At 44.1% G+C, this 16,408-nt stretch overlaps 2 protein-coding genes across 3 annotated transcripts in view; one reads left to right on the forward strand and one right to left on the reverse strand.

Annotated features, from left to right (window-relative positions):
- Positions 1-12,150, forward strand: part of xrn2 (5'-3' exoribonuclease 2) — a 53,621-nt gene extending 41,471 nt beyond the window's left edge. Inside the window, exons 29-31 of the mRNA XM_030721814.1 lie at positions 7,756-7,814; positions 10,342-10,545; positions 11,765-12,150. Of these exons, the coding sequence (XP_030577674.1) occupies positions 7,756-7,814; positions 10,342-10,545; positions 11,765-11,827 (326 nt within the window). The 3' untranslated portion in view covers positions 11,828-12,150. The remainder of the gene's footprint in view (positions 1-7,755; positions 7,815-10,341; positions 10,546-11,764) is intronic.
- A 269-nt stretch (positions 12,151-12,419) lies between these two features.
- nkx2.4b (NK2 homeobox 4b) lies at positions 12,420-14,753 on the reverse strand. Of its 2 annotated transcripts, XM_030721899.1 has the most exons (3): positions 14,141-14,753; positions 13,126-13,547; positions 12,420-13,069 (listed from the first exon to the last, which is right to left on the reverse strand). In XM_030721899.1, exons 1-3 carry the CDS (start codon positions 14,637-14,639, stop codon positions 12,890-12,892), a joined length of 1,101 nt encoding a protein of 366 aa, XP_030577759.1. In that variant the 5' UTR covers positions 14,640-14,753; the 3' UTR covers positions 12,420-12,889. The 2 variants fall into 2 exon arrangements, with proteins under 2 accessions (XP_030577759.1, XP_030577758.1); XM_030721898.1 differs by having other exon boundaries at positions 12,962-13,547.
- Positions 14,754-16,408: the final 1,655 nt, after the last annotated feature.

Genomic DNA, 16,408 nt, shown 5'->3' on the forward strand with positions numbered 1-16,408 from the left:
TCTCTACTTTTGGCTAATGTTTTTGTCACTGGGTGGCACATCCTGCAGCATCAGACACTCCTTTAGGTTTAACAGGTAGTTCAGCTCCTCCAGGATGGCACATCCATACGTGCTATTGCACAAAGGTTTGTCATGTCTCCCAGCACAGTCTCAAGAGTGTGAAGGAGATACCAGGAGATGGGCTGCTACACGAGGAGAGCTGTACAGGGCCGTAGAAAGGCATCAACCCAGCAGCAGGACTGCTATCTGCTCTTTTGTGCAAGGAGTAGCAGGGGAGCACTGTCAGAGCCCTACAAAATGACCTCCAGCATGCTTCTGACCAAACTGTCAGAATCAGACTCCTTGAGGGTGGTATGAGGGCCTGACATCCTTTAGTGGGGCCTACGCTCAGAGCCCAGCACCGTGCAGCTCGGTTGGCATTCGCCCAAAAACACCAGAGCAGGCAGGTCCGCCAGTGGCACCCTGTTCTCCTCACAGATGAGAGCAGGTTCACACTGAGCACGTCACAGATGCCACAGCATCTTCAGACTCTTTCATGTCTGTGAAAATGCTTCAGAATGACTGCTTACCTCAGTGCAGACATCTAGGTTTCAACATAATTCAATAAAGGACTTTGCCGTGACTCCAGACCTGTTGGTGTGTGGATTCAGAATGACGAAGCAGCTTATCTTCTTTGAAAACAGAGGCTGACAGACTGACTGGATACACAAGTGTCTGTTTATGCTTCACCTCAGGCTGCGTTCAGTGTCAGCTTTCCTTTGGTGTTATTCAGTGTTGGCCAGCTTGCTTATATCTCATACCTCCAAAGTTTATTGAGCACCTAAAGTGATACACACACATGAACCTGAGTAACATCCATTCTTAATCCATAGAGTTTAATATGATGTGGGCCCACCCTCTGCAGCTAGAACAGCTTCAGCTCTTCTGGGAAGTCTTTCCACAGGTTTAGGAGTGTTTATGGGAATTTCTGACCATTCTTCCAGAAGCACATCTGTGAGGTCAGACACTGATGTTGGAGAGAAGGCCTGGCTCACAGTCTCCACTCTAATCCATCCCAAAGGTGTTCTGTCAGGCTGAGGTCAGGACTCTGTGCAGGCCAGTCAAGTTCTTCCACACCAAACTGGCTCATCCATGTCTTTATGGAGCTGCTTTGTGCACTGGTGTGCAGTCATGTTGGAACAGGAAGGGGCCATCCCCTAACTGTTCCCACAGAGTTGGAGCATCAAATTGTCCCAAATGTCTTGGTATGCTGAAGCATTAAGAGTTCCTTTCACTGGAGCTAAGGCTCCTGAAAAACAACCCCCCCCCCCCCCCCCCCTCCTCCACCAAACTTTACACAATGCAGTCAGACAGGTACCGTTCCCCTGGCAACCACCAAACCCAGACTCCTCCCTCTGATTGGCAGATGGAGAAGTGTGATTCATCCCTCCAGAGAACACGTCTCCACTGCTCCAGAGTCCAGTGGCGGCGTGCTTTACACCACTGCATCAACACTTTGCACTGAGCTTGGTGATGGAAGGCTTGGATGCAGCTGCCATGGAAACCCATCCATGAAGCTCTCACTGTTCTTGAGCTGATCTGAAGGTCACATGAAGGTTGGAGGTCTGTAGTGATTGACTCTGCAGAAAGTTGGTGACCTCTGTGCACTATGACCCTCAGCATCCACTGACCCCACTCCGTGATTTTTACATAGCCTAACACTTCATGGCTGAGTTGCTGTCATTCCCAATCGCTTCCACTTTGTTATAATCCCACTAACAGCTGACTGTGGAATATTTAGCAGTGACTGGACTTGTTGCACAGGTATCATCCTATCACGGTACCACGCTGGAGTTCACTGAGCTCCTGAGAGCGACCCATTCTTTCACTGATGTTAGTAGAAGCAGTCTGCATGCACAGGTTCTGGTTTATACACCTGTGGAAGTGACTGGAATATCTGAACTCAATGATCTGGATGGTGAATGAATACTTTTGGCAATGTAGTGTATATGTGAAGTAAAATAATTGTTTCTAAAGTGCAGATTTTTTTCATAACAGATGACTGAATGAACTGTTCTGATTCTCTTTAACTTTAATGGTAGAAACTGGATCCACCGTGGTCCCGCTCTAATATCAACGACTCCTGGAATGTGATTATCCACACAAGTAGGCCTTATTCTGCAGCAGGAGGCCAGAGGCTTGCTTTTGTCCTGGTAACACTTTCTCAGGGCCAATCCTCTGCCTGCCCAGTAATCACTGAAGGCTTTGCTGTGCTGGGCTTTTGTGTGGTGGGTTTGCTTGGTTGCTGATTAGTGTTGTGGGAGACCAGGGGCCGATAATGAGACTGTCGAGTGGCTCCGCTGGACACAGTGGCCCCCTCTGATAAAAGCATCCGGGAGGCTCCAGCGTGATTGGGTGTGTGATGCGCTCTGAAGAGGGTTGAAACCAAAGTTAACTTCCCCCTTTGACAACGCGGCTGCCTCCTGCGGTGATGTGTCAACATGCTGCCTCTGAAACACGCTGCAGGGCTTTGTGTGCCACAGCCAAACCAGCTGGTGTTTAATAACCAGCCAGGGGAGTCTCTGCTGGTGGCCATTATTGTCTTGACATGCAGTGACACCAAATTTTAACCAGGGCAGCAAAGTAACTGTTTGATCCAGCAGCCACAGTGCCTGATATAAGCCTCCAAACTCCACTTCAGAGTAGCAGCTCTCACACACACACAGGCTGCTGGATCGACTTCAGTAACATGAAGTTGCTGCTTTTTATGAGGCTTTCAGTATTTTTGTTCTGAATATTTCTCTAAAGAATTCCAAGTGAAACCTTTTTATTGAAACAGCTCTGAACAGTGCAGCTTTTTATGATTATTCTGTCACAGTGACAAATTTACTGAAGCTACAATTACAGATTCTCACAATGTCCACTATAGAGTAACCTCAGTAACCTTAGAGATGCAGCTCTAAAAACATGCATCACACACTTGTAAATAAACTCTGTTTTCACACATCCACTGCAGCTCTGAACGTTTGTCCTTTCCGAGAGAAGGTGCGCGCTGGCCTTAATGCTAAGTTGATGTTTTGTCTGGTGAATTCATCACGCGTGAGTGCATTTCCTGCATGCTTTACTTGGGCAGCATCCTGACCTGAAACAAAAGCATTATTTCTGCTAGTACAGTACAGCTTATGCAGATTATTTTCAGAGATGGCAACAACATAGACTGTGTAAAGATGGGCGTGGCTTCTTGGTCTGAAACCTGGCGGTAATGCAGAACTGGCTTAACTTGCATTGTTTCTAATGGTGAGCAGGGGGTGACTCCTGCAGCTGCAGAAAGACTTGAGGTTGTAAAGAAGTCTGTTTGAAAATGGCTCCTGGCTCCTTTACTCTGTACCCTCAGTAAACACTTTTCCTAATGAGTTCATGGGCTCAACTCTTATAAAATGTAACATGATGCTCGTGTTGTAAGTTTTGGTCCCACTGGAGCCAAAAAGCAGCATCTCTTTATTTTACAGTTAAGCGAATGCTGTGATTGCAGGGCTTCACAGATCTGGTTGAAACTGTATCCAGAATCCTGTCAGTAAAATCTTTTTGTCTCTAAGCTTTCAACCAGTTATTTTGGGCCCGACTTTATTTAAAGTTCAAAGTATGCAAGTTAGTGAAGATTTGGATAAATAATGTGTGGTTTGCATCTTTCAAATATAATATTTCAGAAAACATGTAATATTAAAAAGTTTGTCTATAATGTGAGTCATCAGCTGGAGAAGTTTCACAGTTTTACTGCTTTTGTGTGTTTATGGCACCTTCCCTTTAAGAAATTATTGCTAAATATTCAAATCGCCCGGTCTTAGTTTTCTTCATGCGTGTCTGTATCAGAGAAATGCTCTCATTCTGATTCCAGCCGTGTCACAATCATCTTTTTTTTTCCTTTCCCTGAAATTACCCGTCAGTCTGTGGAGCCTCGGCAGGAGGCGGCTGCTGAGGTTTTGTCCGGCGGATAGAGAAGTTACTGTCCTGCTTCTGTTACCAGAGCCGAGCCTGCTGGACGGCGTCTGAGTCAAATAGTCGCTGAACTAATTGAAGAGCGGCGCAGAGAGACGTTTAGTTGTTCAGCGCGCTTGTAATCCCTGCATTAATACAGTGGACGCAGCGCGTTTTAAGGATTTAAAGCGTAATCCTTTGTTGGCTTTTGTCTGGTGCAGACTGGAAGTCTATACACTTTCAGATCATTGTTAATTAAGGAGATTGACAGGTGTCCACTTGTAATTCTCTCTTTTGAGGCATCGCTGGTGATGAGGGGGGAAAAAAAAAAAAAAGGACCAGTGTTGTGGAGTTATAATTGGACCCCAACTGGGTGGTCCACTTAAAGTTTGTTGGTGGAGGAGATAATCAAACATGAAAACTGAATGACAAAAACAAAATGATAATGTGCCAGCAGCAGTCTGCCTGCTTGTGCTAATTGTGTGTTTTACTACTTTTTGCTGTGGTCAGCAGAGGACGGCTGCAGTGTTTCCCGCTCGCCTGCCCTTTATAGGCGATACTGATTCATTTGGTTTTTCTGAATCTGCATCTGTCGCATCAAGTGTCTGATGGTCGGACGTCCCTCAGTATGGTCGAGGTCGCATCAGACAGAATTGATTTATTATGATTGGGACACTGAAGTAGCAGTTTTTGAAATAATTGATCTAAAATTACGTTTCAGTGACAGATTTGTGTCCTGATGTTGGTGCTGATTCTTTTATGTCCTCTGAGACGCTGCACGTTTGGAGTTTGATGCTTCAGTGGTATCAGAAATATTTTTTTAAAAATCCATGGGAATTTACAGGTGAATGCCATTTTAAATGTTTGGGGGGCCGTGGAGTTCAAAAACAGGGTTAAAGAGTCCATCGTGGTGGTTCTTTGCAGACCCACGTCTGCATGTTGGAAGAATATGTGCTAATGTGGGCTCCTCGTGCTCTCGTTTGTATAGTTGTTGCTTCTTCTGTGGAATAAAGTAATGTGACTGCTGCAGTCGTTCGTTCGTTCTTTTTTTTTTTTTTTTTTTTTTGGATGTCTGGTATTTTTTCCTGTTTTTGAGCTGAACTCCACCGTCACTCTTATCTCTTCTTTTTTAAGCCAATTTTTGACCCTGTGATATCGTCTCACTGTCTTTAGGCTACGTGCTATTGGCTTTTTGGAGGACTGCTCTCAAGTGCACCTCTGCAGCCGCTGCAGTGGTTGAATTCCCATAATTCCTCTGTCTTCACTCTGTGGGAGTGGACAGTCGACTCAGCGGTGCTTTGAACTTCATGCTGATGTCAGTGTACCAAAATGCCCCCGGTCATAGAGCTACCTATAGCATGCTAACATTGGCTAATGAGTATAAACCCTAAACTTGCAGAAGATATTGTAGAGGCAGTGGCATCTGCTTCACTGGCTTCCAGTGAAGTTCAGAGTCCATTTTAAAATAATAACATATAAAGCCATACATGGGGAGGCCCCTACGTATGTAGCAGAGCTACTGAGACCTTATAACTGCAGTCGGGCTTTCAGATCATCTGAACAGGATCTACTGACTGCTCCACGCTCTTATTTTCAAACCAGAGCTGATCAGGCTTTTGGAGGTTGTAGCTCCTAAACTTTGGATCAGCCTTCCTCATCATGTCGCCCGAATCTGTTTTTGTTTTTTGGCCCACAGTTTAAATGTGACGTGTGTATAGAAGCATGTATGTGGGAATGAATGTAAGACTGTACGTGTGACTGTGTCTGAATGCTGGTTTCATTCAAACTGTGTCTTTTAAAAAGTACTATAGAAGTTATTATTATAATTAAGCATTTAGTTAAAAACTATCGCTCTTCTCTAGTTGGTGTTATATGTAACTCGGTGTGTGCCGAGAAGCGTAAAGAAGAAGCTGACAAACAGAGAAATGAAAGTACCGCGAGTTACAGTTACTTTGACATTTGGCTTCATAAAGAGTCCCAAAAATTAAATAAGAAAAGCACAACAGTTATTTGGTGAAAACAGCACGCGTTTTATTTCTCAGGATGTTCCCTTCATGGGGACTCCACAAACACCACCGGTCCATGCACAGTTACAGAAACGACCTTCACATCTGCAAAACTGAGACAAGTCTTAAAGTTTGCAGTGGTTTGAGGTTCAGAGGCAGCTGCACATACACAGGAGCACCGCTTTACCAAAATTAGGCTGAGCGGAGCGCAGCAGCACAGAAGAATACGTTTATCGGGGGTTTCAGCTCTAAATGTCTGCACGTATCCGCAAGAAGTTGTGAAACTGATGTTTTTGGACTTCAGGTGGGGGCTGGCTTCTATTTTATGCTCTTTCTCTATAATTACATTCACACATCACAGGAGGAAGTCTGCTCGGACGTGTCGATTTCCTCTTTTTTCCTTCAGTGGCGCCGGTTTTCTCTCAAACATATAGTTGTCTTTATATTCCTTTAGAGGCAAACTTTCAGATTCATTATCCATGTTGGTTTTCTGGCACAGCCGCGGTAGCTTAGTTTGCAGCATAGAGGTGCTCAGTGTCAATAAGGACAACCTCACTGAGCCTGGTGGATGAAACTTAGGTCTCTTGGACTGCAGCGGATCCTCACCTGGTCCCGGATGTGGAAAGTCTTAACTGCAGCTCACTCGACAGCCGCAGAGCACGCAGACATTTTTGGCACCCACCAAAGAGGTTTTAGCCAGATTCAGATCCCTCATCCGTCATTGTAACAAACACCTTGATGTTTTTATGGTTCGGTTCATTTACTCTGATATAATCTATATTTTTTATGGCGATCAGCTGCTCAGAAAAAGATTTGATGTCTTTACTGTTTGTACTAAAGCACCTCCAAAGGCCCATTATGAGACAGGAATATCTAAACATGTAAAATGATTAATACTGGTGTTCAGTCACCCCACCGAGCCCATCTCTGAACAAATATTAATACCCAGCTCTGATCAGTCTTTGTTTTAGCCGTCTCTCACCCACGCGCTCCTGTGAACTCATCGTTTTATTTAATTTTTTTACTCCGATTTAAACTTCCAGGTTTGTAAACGTGAGCCTGCGGGTCCTTTTCAGGCACCCTTCACCCACCCCGGGGCCGAGCCTCTCAGCGGGCCGGCCCCCGTAAACACACAGGCCCACGGCTCGCAGCTGCCATCGCCTTGGCAACGGTGAACCTGGAAGAAGCAGTTTTTTTTAAGTGTGTCTTTGTGAAGGGCCTGCAGCGATGGAAACCGGGGGTACTTGAGGCGTCCACATGCTGCCGGCTGAATGCTTATTTCATTTTCTGAACAAAAAATGCAAATGTGGCGCTCCCGCTCCCTCCTCGCCTGCGCCCCCCACCCACCCAGCACCCTCCACCTTGCAGAGCCCAGTGTGATTCGATGTTTGTAAATCCTAATTTTATCATGGCAGCTGATTCAGTCTGTATCCAGGACAGAAATGTTTTGTCTGTTTCTGTTTCTTTCTTTTTTATCTTTGAGGATTAAGCTGGCATGAGATGGTTAATTAGTATCCATGTTTCATGTCAAATCCTTCTGCATTTGCCTTTTAAACGGTCAGATGTAACTCGGGGAAAGTGGCCCGTCGATATGAATCTTACACATTTTGATGTTTTGTTTGTTTGTTTTTTTTTTTTGCTTTATTTAAGCAGAATCACAAAAGCACACCGGCCAGCACCTCCTCACTGCTCGCTCTGTGCTGAGTTAAAGGCCTTCAGATGCAGCTCTCTGGAGCTGTGCTGCTTAAAAAGATTTGAGCAGAACCACTCATGAGCACGTCTTTTGTCCCTGCAGATTCCAGGCAGAACAGTCTGATGGGAGCGCCTCACTCCTTCCACCAGCCCCAGTTTCCAGGTGAGTGTGCTCTTTGTAAGCCTGCATTAACTGGTTTTTGTGGGAAGTAAAGTTCACACTTAACATGCTAACTTCACCTGTGTGGATGGATGCGAGCAGCTTTTTTGTGGTTGGATCCTGCACTTGTTTCTGATGCTCCTCAGCCTCGTGTTTATTGGTGTCAGTGGTGTGAATTAAACATGTCGGGGCCTGTGTGGTCTCCGGATCTTCAGCCTTTCCGCTCTGCTTCCCTCGTCGGGGCTCCGTCTGAATAAAGATTTTTTTTTCTTCCTCGTCGCTCTAAAACAAATTTCTCTCGAGGAGGTTTGTGCAACTTAATGAGGCATCACTAATGCTGTTGGCGGCCCGCGCAGTTTCCCTGCGCCTCAGCCCGGCGGACCCGCACAGACCAGCTATTGATTCTGGCTCCAGACCTCTCCAAAGTCCTACTCAGGTTCTCTGGTTCAACTTTTCAGGCCTATTGTGGCTCCGTGTCACCTCAGGTCAGTAGTTATTAGCAGCAACTGAAAACAGTTTCTTTAACTACTCAGGACAGGACCAAATGAAATGCAGGAGGAACTTGGAGAGAGGGGATTATGAATTCCAGCGCTCGGTTAAGTCCGCCGCTGGCCAGAGTGTGACATGGTTCAGTAATGAGGGATGGGGCTGCCGCTCTCAGCTTCTCCTCTCTTCATTGTTCCTCAGAAGAGATTTTAATATCGCCGCTGGATTGATACATTGTCCGGTGGCCGTTGGAGGGCCGCGGGGTGCCAGCTCTGCACCCCGGTCCCACAGACGCGGTGCGGCCACCTCATTTCAGGGATGAAGGCGGCTCGGGCCACATGGGAATACGGTTCATTTCATTTCATGTGCATCGGTGCTAAGTCATCTGTGAGGAGAGGCTCTTTTTGTCTCTCTGACAGCTCGATCGCTCTGAAAAACTCGAGTTGATGGGGCTTTTAAGGGGCCAGAAATAAATCTGACTTTCTGGATCAGTCGGCTGAAAATTCCCCAACAAGAATAATCTCAGCTTCTAAAGTTTATTAAGTTGGTCAGATCCAGATTTCTTTTTTTTCTTCCCTTTATTAAAATGAATGAATGGGTCAGGCAAAAATATACAGTGTATCAATTTATCAGGGGAAAAATGGACTAAAATGTCCTGCTTCTCGTCTTTTATTCAGGGTGTCTACGGGTCCATAGAAATAACACATGTACTAATTAAGGTATTAAAGTGTTAAGATGATATAATCTGGAGCCCACAGTGATGCTGTTTTTGCTCCCTCCACACTTGGGAATCATGTAAAGCTCCTGAATCGTTCAGCTGCTGTTGGACCAGTTCTCTGCTTCCTTTTTAATTATTATTTTTTTTGACTCCTGCTTTTGGGCTGTTTTGTGTAATATGATATAAAACTAATGATTGTAGCTTCTGTAAAAAATAATATCTTAGAAGTGCTCAGTGTTTAAACCCAGCACATCCTGAACAGAGTATAAATACTATCGTGAAATAGTAATATTTACATTTCTGTGTCTCGGTCATATTATTAAAAAGTGTTAAAGTATATATAATATAATGAGTGTTTTATGTAGCTCTCGATGCCTCGTGAATACTTTTGTCTGACAAAACCGACCAAAATTGAAAAATTATCCGTTTAAAATAAAAAAAGATGAAATTCTTAATTTGTTTAATTAGTTGTTGTGGTTGCAGATTTTTTTTTTGTCTTTTCTAAGTAATGATGGTCTAAAGAGCTTGAAAAAAAAAAAGGGTGACTTAATTAATTTTAATTTAAAGTCCAGTGAAGCTCTCCATCATGACCTGCCTGAGAATCTACACGGCCATAATTAATGGAGTTCTGCTTCTTTACTGTAATATTAAAGTGTGAGATGATTAATATTCAGGAAAATTTTTTATTTTCTCTACTGATGTACTGAAAAACATACAAATACTGCTCAGAAAACTTTATTAATAAAGCTCCTACAAATAAAATAAGAAGGGTTTAAAATGCATTTAAAATAAAAATACTTTTATTATTTTTGTCCAATTTGGAAAAATCTGTTAAGTAAAATCTAATTAAACAGACATTGTTATTAAGTAACATATATGACATGGTTGTGCTGTGAGGGTTTGTAACAGTGAGGTTTAAATTGTGCCTGTACGTTGCTGCCTGATGGCGATCGTCTCTTTACTGTGACAGGAAATCAGTCATCTGATAAATAAGTGAATATTCTGAAGCTCTTTCTCACCATTTTTAAACTTTCAGTAAACAGCAGGTAATTTTGAGCCTCGCTGGGAAATAAAGTCGTATTTGTTGAGGCTGATTTTTGATATTTGGCTGGTTTATCAGTGCGTCCCTGTTTCTGAAGGACTGCTTGTTGTGAATTAACCTGTGGGATAGTATTTCTAAGTTTCCCCGGAGAAGTCTGGGATAATAAAGCGTTTCTTTCTGCTCTCTGACCTGATGAAGTGAATTCAGGGATGTGCTCAGGTGCAGTAAGCTCTCACACAGCTTGGAGCTCTAAAAGCTTAAAGTGCACATTTGATGTGTCTCCAGGCAGCAGCAGCAGCAGCAGTACAGGAGTGGGGGTCACGGCTGGGATCGGGCCATGCAGTCGCAGCAGTCGGCGTACCAGCAAAACTGGAACCGGGGCGGAGGGGCAGGCGGTTACCAGCAGCAGCAGCAGCAGCAGCCGCGCTACGATCGCCGCAGAGACGACTGGCACGATCGCAGGGACAACCGGGGCCAGCACCATCAGGTAAAAACAAGTCTCCACACGCCAGGTTGTTTATGACATGCCGAGGGCGGAGCTAAAACTTCCACCTTCAGAGGCAGTTTGACTTGTCCTCTTGTTTTTATTTGGAAAAGTTAAAGTGAAGTTTGATGTGTTTCTGGAACAAAAGAGTTCGCTTCGGCTTGAACTCAGGAAACTTCGTTTTTTGGGGGTTTTTTATAATTATTTCTTTTTTTGTAAACTATTAATAACATTTTATATTCTCTACAAATACTTAAATGTTGAGATAAACGTGGAGCTTCTTTCTGTGTGAACTCTAAAACAGATAATAAACACAATTATGAGAAGCTTTAACTTAATAATTAATCAAAGCTGGTCAATTTTATACAATTAATTTAAAAAAAAACTTTTAAGGATGTTAATCGTCCGGAAAAAACTGATCAGAATTTAACCAAAGCAGAAATTTGAGAATTTCTCTTTAATAACTTTTGACTGTTCTCACACAATAAAAGTCTCTTTCTGAAGCAGTTTGAGTGGACGCTCACCCAGCTCTTCTCTGATTGGCCAGCAGGGTTTAAATGGGAAATTCTAACTGGTCATTTTAAAGAGTTTGAATAAAAAGTTGTTTCACCAGCCCCGCTGAGATTAAGAAGTATGATAATCTGACTCTAAAATAATTCACGTCAGCATGCTTTTATTCTGAAAGGAAAGCTGCAGTTCTATTTAAACTGGAGAAAAGGAAGTTGAGTAAAGTTTGGAGCAGGAAAGTGAATGATTGTCTTGCTCAGTGTGTCTGCCTGAAACTGAAGTGTGAGTCTGGTGCGTTAAAACGTCACAAAATCGAACAAACTCCAAGAACAAAGTTTCGTTTTCTTGGCAGTTTTGTTTCCCGGTCGGAGGTCCGTGCTGCTCCGGATTATTCCTCAGCTGAAAGAAGCTTCACTGGCATTTTTAGTGTTTATTCAAAAAAGAAAAAAAAAAAAGCCAAATGTTTGGATTCCTTTTCTTGAGCTTGTTGCCTCCGTGGCAGTGAATTTCTTCTCTATAAATGTTACATTTTCTGACCGTCTGGATTTAAACTTATTCAAACAAACAAAAGAAACTTCAATGAAATCTTTTAATATTACTGTTGTTTGTTAATGTGGAAGAAAAAAAAACTCTTTATTCGGTTTAACTTTATCAATCTTGGATACAGTTACTGTTGTGAAGCTGTAGTCTTATTTTAAACGTGTGTGTCTTTCAGGGCTACAGCTCCGGCAGGAGTTACCCCCCCCCTCCTCCATCCAGGAGGTACAACTGGAACTAAACTCGTAGCGATGTTGGATTTCGGGATTTTATGGAACGGGAACTGTTTTTAGGGGAATAATGTCAACATCTAGCTTTTTTTTTTTCTTCACATTTTATTTTAATGTCTTCTTGTACAATTTTGTTTCCTTTATTGTACTACTTTGGGAAAAAAAAAAAAGGTCTGATTATGTAATCTGTGATTTTTATGATGCAGCTTGTTAAACTTGTAAAATACAAGTGAGTCGAGGACAAAGCGTCCGCTGTGATCATTTATGAGAGAAATCTCCAACGTGCTTCATGTGTTTAAAAAATGAAAATAAACTATTCACAGTGGTGTTGATATATTTGTCTACAAATGTTTTTTATAAATTAAATAAATCCACAAATACTGAAGAAAAAATCGCCTATAAAAAAAAAATAATTTTAGAGGTTAATTTTACAGCAGAATATTGCATTAATTTAGGCGTTTTTCGTGAATATATTTAATGGTGGAAATCTTATATAAATCCATATTCAAGTAAACACAGTCCCGCTGATAATTACAGCTGTATTGTTAAAAAGGCAAAAGAAAAACTGAAGGTCCAAAATGAAAATAGATTTATTCAATGCTGGAAACAAAATCACCTTTAACAAAGATCTCTGATGCCTCCGATGAAATCAGTTCTCAGTCCGGTTTCTATTGCTTCACTTTGTTGAACCTGCAATAATTTTGTTTGTGGTGGAAATGGGGAAAAAAAACCCTGAGGCGCGGGGAGCTGTGCCTCATCCTGAATCTCCTTAAATTAAAGTTTTTCTGGTTTTAGTTTCACAAGCAGCAGCAGTCAAATACCAAAAAAAGGAGAAATATTTCGTTTAGAAGCGGGAGAGGAAAATGCATTATCATCAACACTCAGTCCAAGTTCGAGGCTCGATTATACAGTTTATTTTTGCACCTTTTGTTGCTCAAAACCACTTTTGAGACACTGCGTGCGCAACAGGAACCAGAGAAAGAAAAAAGGTCGGTGCTTGTTTTTTTGTCCTCAGCTGGTTCTCAATAAAGAAAGAAAAATCCATCCTGGATTGATGGCCCTTCTCACAGGCCCTACCAAGTTCTGCCGTACAGTAAATTGGAGCCGATCATGCTGTTGGTGTATTCAATCAGCGCCGCGTCCGTCTGCGTCATGTTGATCTGCCCGTGCAGCCCCAGCGGCGGGCTGGGGGACAAATCCTCCAGCTCCTCGGTGGATGACAGCTGGTTCACCTGCTGCTGCTGCTGCCCGCTCTCCGTCATGGCCTCAGCCGAGTTGCTCTGTCTGTTGCCGCTGTGGTTCGACCCACTGGAGTCGGTCCGGCAGCTCTTAGAGTTCTTGGAAGGACCGGGGGACACGAAGACGACCTGCGGGTCGCTGCGCACAGGCCTCCGCCTCCACCGCTGCCTTCCTGCTGAAGCTGCTGCGCGGCCTTGTCCTTGGCCTGTCGCTTCAGCTTGTACCGGTGGTTCTGGAACCAGATCTTCACCTGGTTCGGAGTGAGATGGATGAGTCCGGCCAGGTGCTCCCTCTCCGGGGCAGACAGGTACTTCTGCTGTTTGAAGCGCCGCTCCAGCTCGTACACCTGCGCCTGCGAGAAGAGCACGCGCCGCTTCCTGCGCGGTGCCGCGTGCAGCGTCACCATCGACTTGGCGGTGGAGTCCATCCCGGCCAGACTGCCCACCATCCCGGGCATGTTCATCCCCGCGGAGGGGCCCATGAATCTGGAAACTTGGAGAAACAGTAATCAGAGTTTGGCTTTAAAAAGTTTTATTTAGTGTTGAATGAAACCGGCCGAAAATAAATAAATTAACTTTAAATACTTTTAATCTAAATTAATTTTGAGAGAAAAAAGTAAAAACAATATAAAACATTCTACAATTGAAAAGTTGAACTGGCCGAAAGTACTGTGTAAAAAATGTTTAAAAATTAATTTCTTGTTTAATAATTAACCCAGTTTTAAGATTTTATTGTTAAAAAAATAGCCTGATAAGTATTACAGTTTAATGGAATAAATCAATTAAGTTCACTTTATCTTTAAGTGAGCTTAAAGCTGTTAAAATGCAGTTAATTAGGATCCAATGTTATTATAAAGGCGGTTTTAGGAGCAACAAACAGAAAATTAAACCACTTTAAAGTCACAGGTTTAATTCGTAAAAGGCCCGTTTTAAATCCTTTAAGAATATATTTTCAAGTTTAACTTTAGATGTAAAAAAAAAAACAAAAACCGTTTTACAGGTACTTAAATCTCCTAAATCTGGCGCCATTTCCTCCTTCAGACGAACTGTGTTCGCTTTGAAAAAGAAACTTTGAGCCGCTCTTACTTGTCGGGTATCTGGGCTCCGGGTTGCTGTACCACGCCGCCGCCGCCGCCCCTCCGCTCCTCACCGTGTCCTGGTAGGACGGCAGGTCTCCCACGTTCCCGATGCCGCCGTTGCAGAACCCTCCGACGGCTCCGGAGAACTGCGGCACCCCGTGGGGCACATGATAGGGCCCGCCGGGTGCCAGAGCGGCGGCTGCTGCTGCGCTGGCCGAGCCTGATGAAGAGGAGGAGGAGGATGAAGAAGAGGACGAAGACAGGTGGTGGTGGTGATGGTGATGGTGATGGTGGTGGAGGTGAGGCGGCGGCTGCTGCTGATGATGCGCCTGCTGCTGATGCTGCATACCGGGCTGGGAGACCTGCGGCTGCCGGTAGGCTCCCAGCGGGGATCCGAGGCTCCCCGCTGCGGGGTCCATCACTCCGAACCTGCGGTAGCTGTCCTCCATCGGGCTCAAAATGTCTGTCACTGAGAAGGGAGTGGAGTGCTTTGGGCTCAAGGACATGGTGCGGCCACCCCGTGCCCTCCTGCTGCGTCTGGCTGGATGTGGTCGACTCTCTCTGGCGGCTCTCAGCCTGCGTCCCCCTCCCTCCCTCCGGCTTCTTGCTTCCTCTGTGTCGCTGGGAAAAAGTCCAGCTGATCGGCTGCAGGAGGAGACCAGTTGCCCTTATCCCGCTGGACCCACATGGAGGGGCGGAGCGACGCGGACACCGCAGCCAACAATGGTAATTGACATTAGAGGTAAGCAGAGAAAATGGTTTAGACCTGCTGTCTGCTGCTGCAGCTGATTCTGTTTACGAGGCTTGATGGAGTCAAACCCCAAATTCCTCCAAACCCAAACATCGCGCTCATTACCTGATTTATTAGAATGCATCAGAATATTCTCACGCCATCATTTCTGTATCGGTATTGGATGATAGCTTCCTTCAGGTGATTTATTTGAGTTTAATCTGATGTTCTCTCATTTAAAGTGATCATAAATTTGCCCCCCCCCCCAACGTGTGACACCTGCCGCTCTTTTAGGTTTTTCTGATTTTACTGAGTGAGCGCAGTATCTGAGTTTCAGTTCCAGTTAACAGTCTGACTTTCCAGCTGCAGCCACTGCTCCACGGAGGCTCAGACTGAGCTTCACCTTTAATCTGACTGCAGGGTTCCTCCTGACCCGCAGGTTATTGATCTGTTTAAACCTCGTGTTGAAATGTTTTCTTTCTCTTTATGAGCTTTAAGCGTGATCTAATCTGCTCCTTTTGTTGACTCCTGCAGGTCATAAAGTTCAGAAAACATAAACTGAAGAAAACTGAAACTAAACTTTTGTTTTTGATATTTTTTTGATATTTTAATTCCAGTTTTCACAATAACCTCCCCAAAAAAACAGCTCTAAAATCAACCCAAATCACGACTATTCGTTTGCATTTATTATAGATGTACAAATCTTTGTTTTAACATTTTGCAAGTATTTATTTGTTTTCTGTTCAGTTTAACCCGGATATAAGTGTCAGATTTATTATTTTAAATGTTAATGTTACTAGTTTTTGTGAAACTCATATATCTGTGATCATGATGAAGGTTTGGGGGAGTTTAAGGCTAAAGTGAACGCGCAGAGAAACTCTTCGCTCCTTTTCTCCTTTATTTCGACAAAAGCTAAAATCCAGAGAAATGAGTGTCTCCAGAAATGTTCTGACCTTTTATTCTAATTAAATTCATAATTTTCCTCATCAGACCCGAGAAGATTTTCAGCCTTTTTCTCCTGATCTTAGACCCTTTCCATGTTCTCACTGACCGACAACAATCTACCTTTAAACGCGCGCGTTCAGCCGTCTTGTAAACAGTCCGAGGAGCCAATCACCTGCTGACCTGCAGCATCACGTCACTTCACGTCCTCTCTGGAGTTTTCACAGACCGAGGCTTCCCCGCTGCGGGAGGGACCGGGAAACAGGCGGACCGGGGCCGGGATTCGGAGCTTCGTCCGGGGTCAGAGCCGCTGCTGCTGCTGCTGCTGCTGCTGCTGCTGCTGACGGTAAGAGAGTTAACCCGCCGGAACCACCTGAAACGAGTCCTCCAGGTTTTCCTTGTAGGGCTAATGTGGAGCGCTGCAGTGAAGGTGTCTGCAGATGTTTGTGACACTTTATCATCAGGGAATTAATTGCTGCAATTGTTATTAACGGGTGATGGTGCTCTGATATGATCTCACTACAGTAAAGATATATAATCAGGTAATTAGAGGGACTTAAATGATGTTTTAAACTGTTTACAGCTGGTCGTTTATAGTCAGTT

The sequence above is a fragment of the Archocentrus centrarchus genome, chromosome 24 (assembly GCF_007364275.1).
Source record: "Archocentrus centrarchus isolate MPI-CPG fArcCen1 chromosome 24, fArcCen1, whole genome shotgun sequence".
Lineage (NCBI taxonomy): Eukaryota > Metazoa > Chordata > Actinopteri > Cichliformes > Cichlidae > Archocentrus > Archocentrus centrarchus.

Bases quoted from the DNA above. Each gene is read 5' to 3' on its own strand.
- nkx2.4b (XM_030721899.1), bottom strand. From the start codon at position 14,639: ATGTCCTTGAGCCCAAAGCACTCCACTCCCTTCTCAGTGACAGACATT. The intron at 13,548-14,140 runs GTAAGAGCGGCT...TGTTTCTCCAAG, and splicing joins GGAGCCCAGATACCCGACAA to TTTCCAGATTCATGGGCCCC. The intron at 13,070-13,125 runs GTGGGTCGAACC...GCCATGACGGAG, and splicing joins GAGCTGCCGGACCGACTCCA to AGCGGGCAGCAGCAGCAGCA.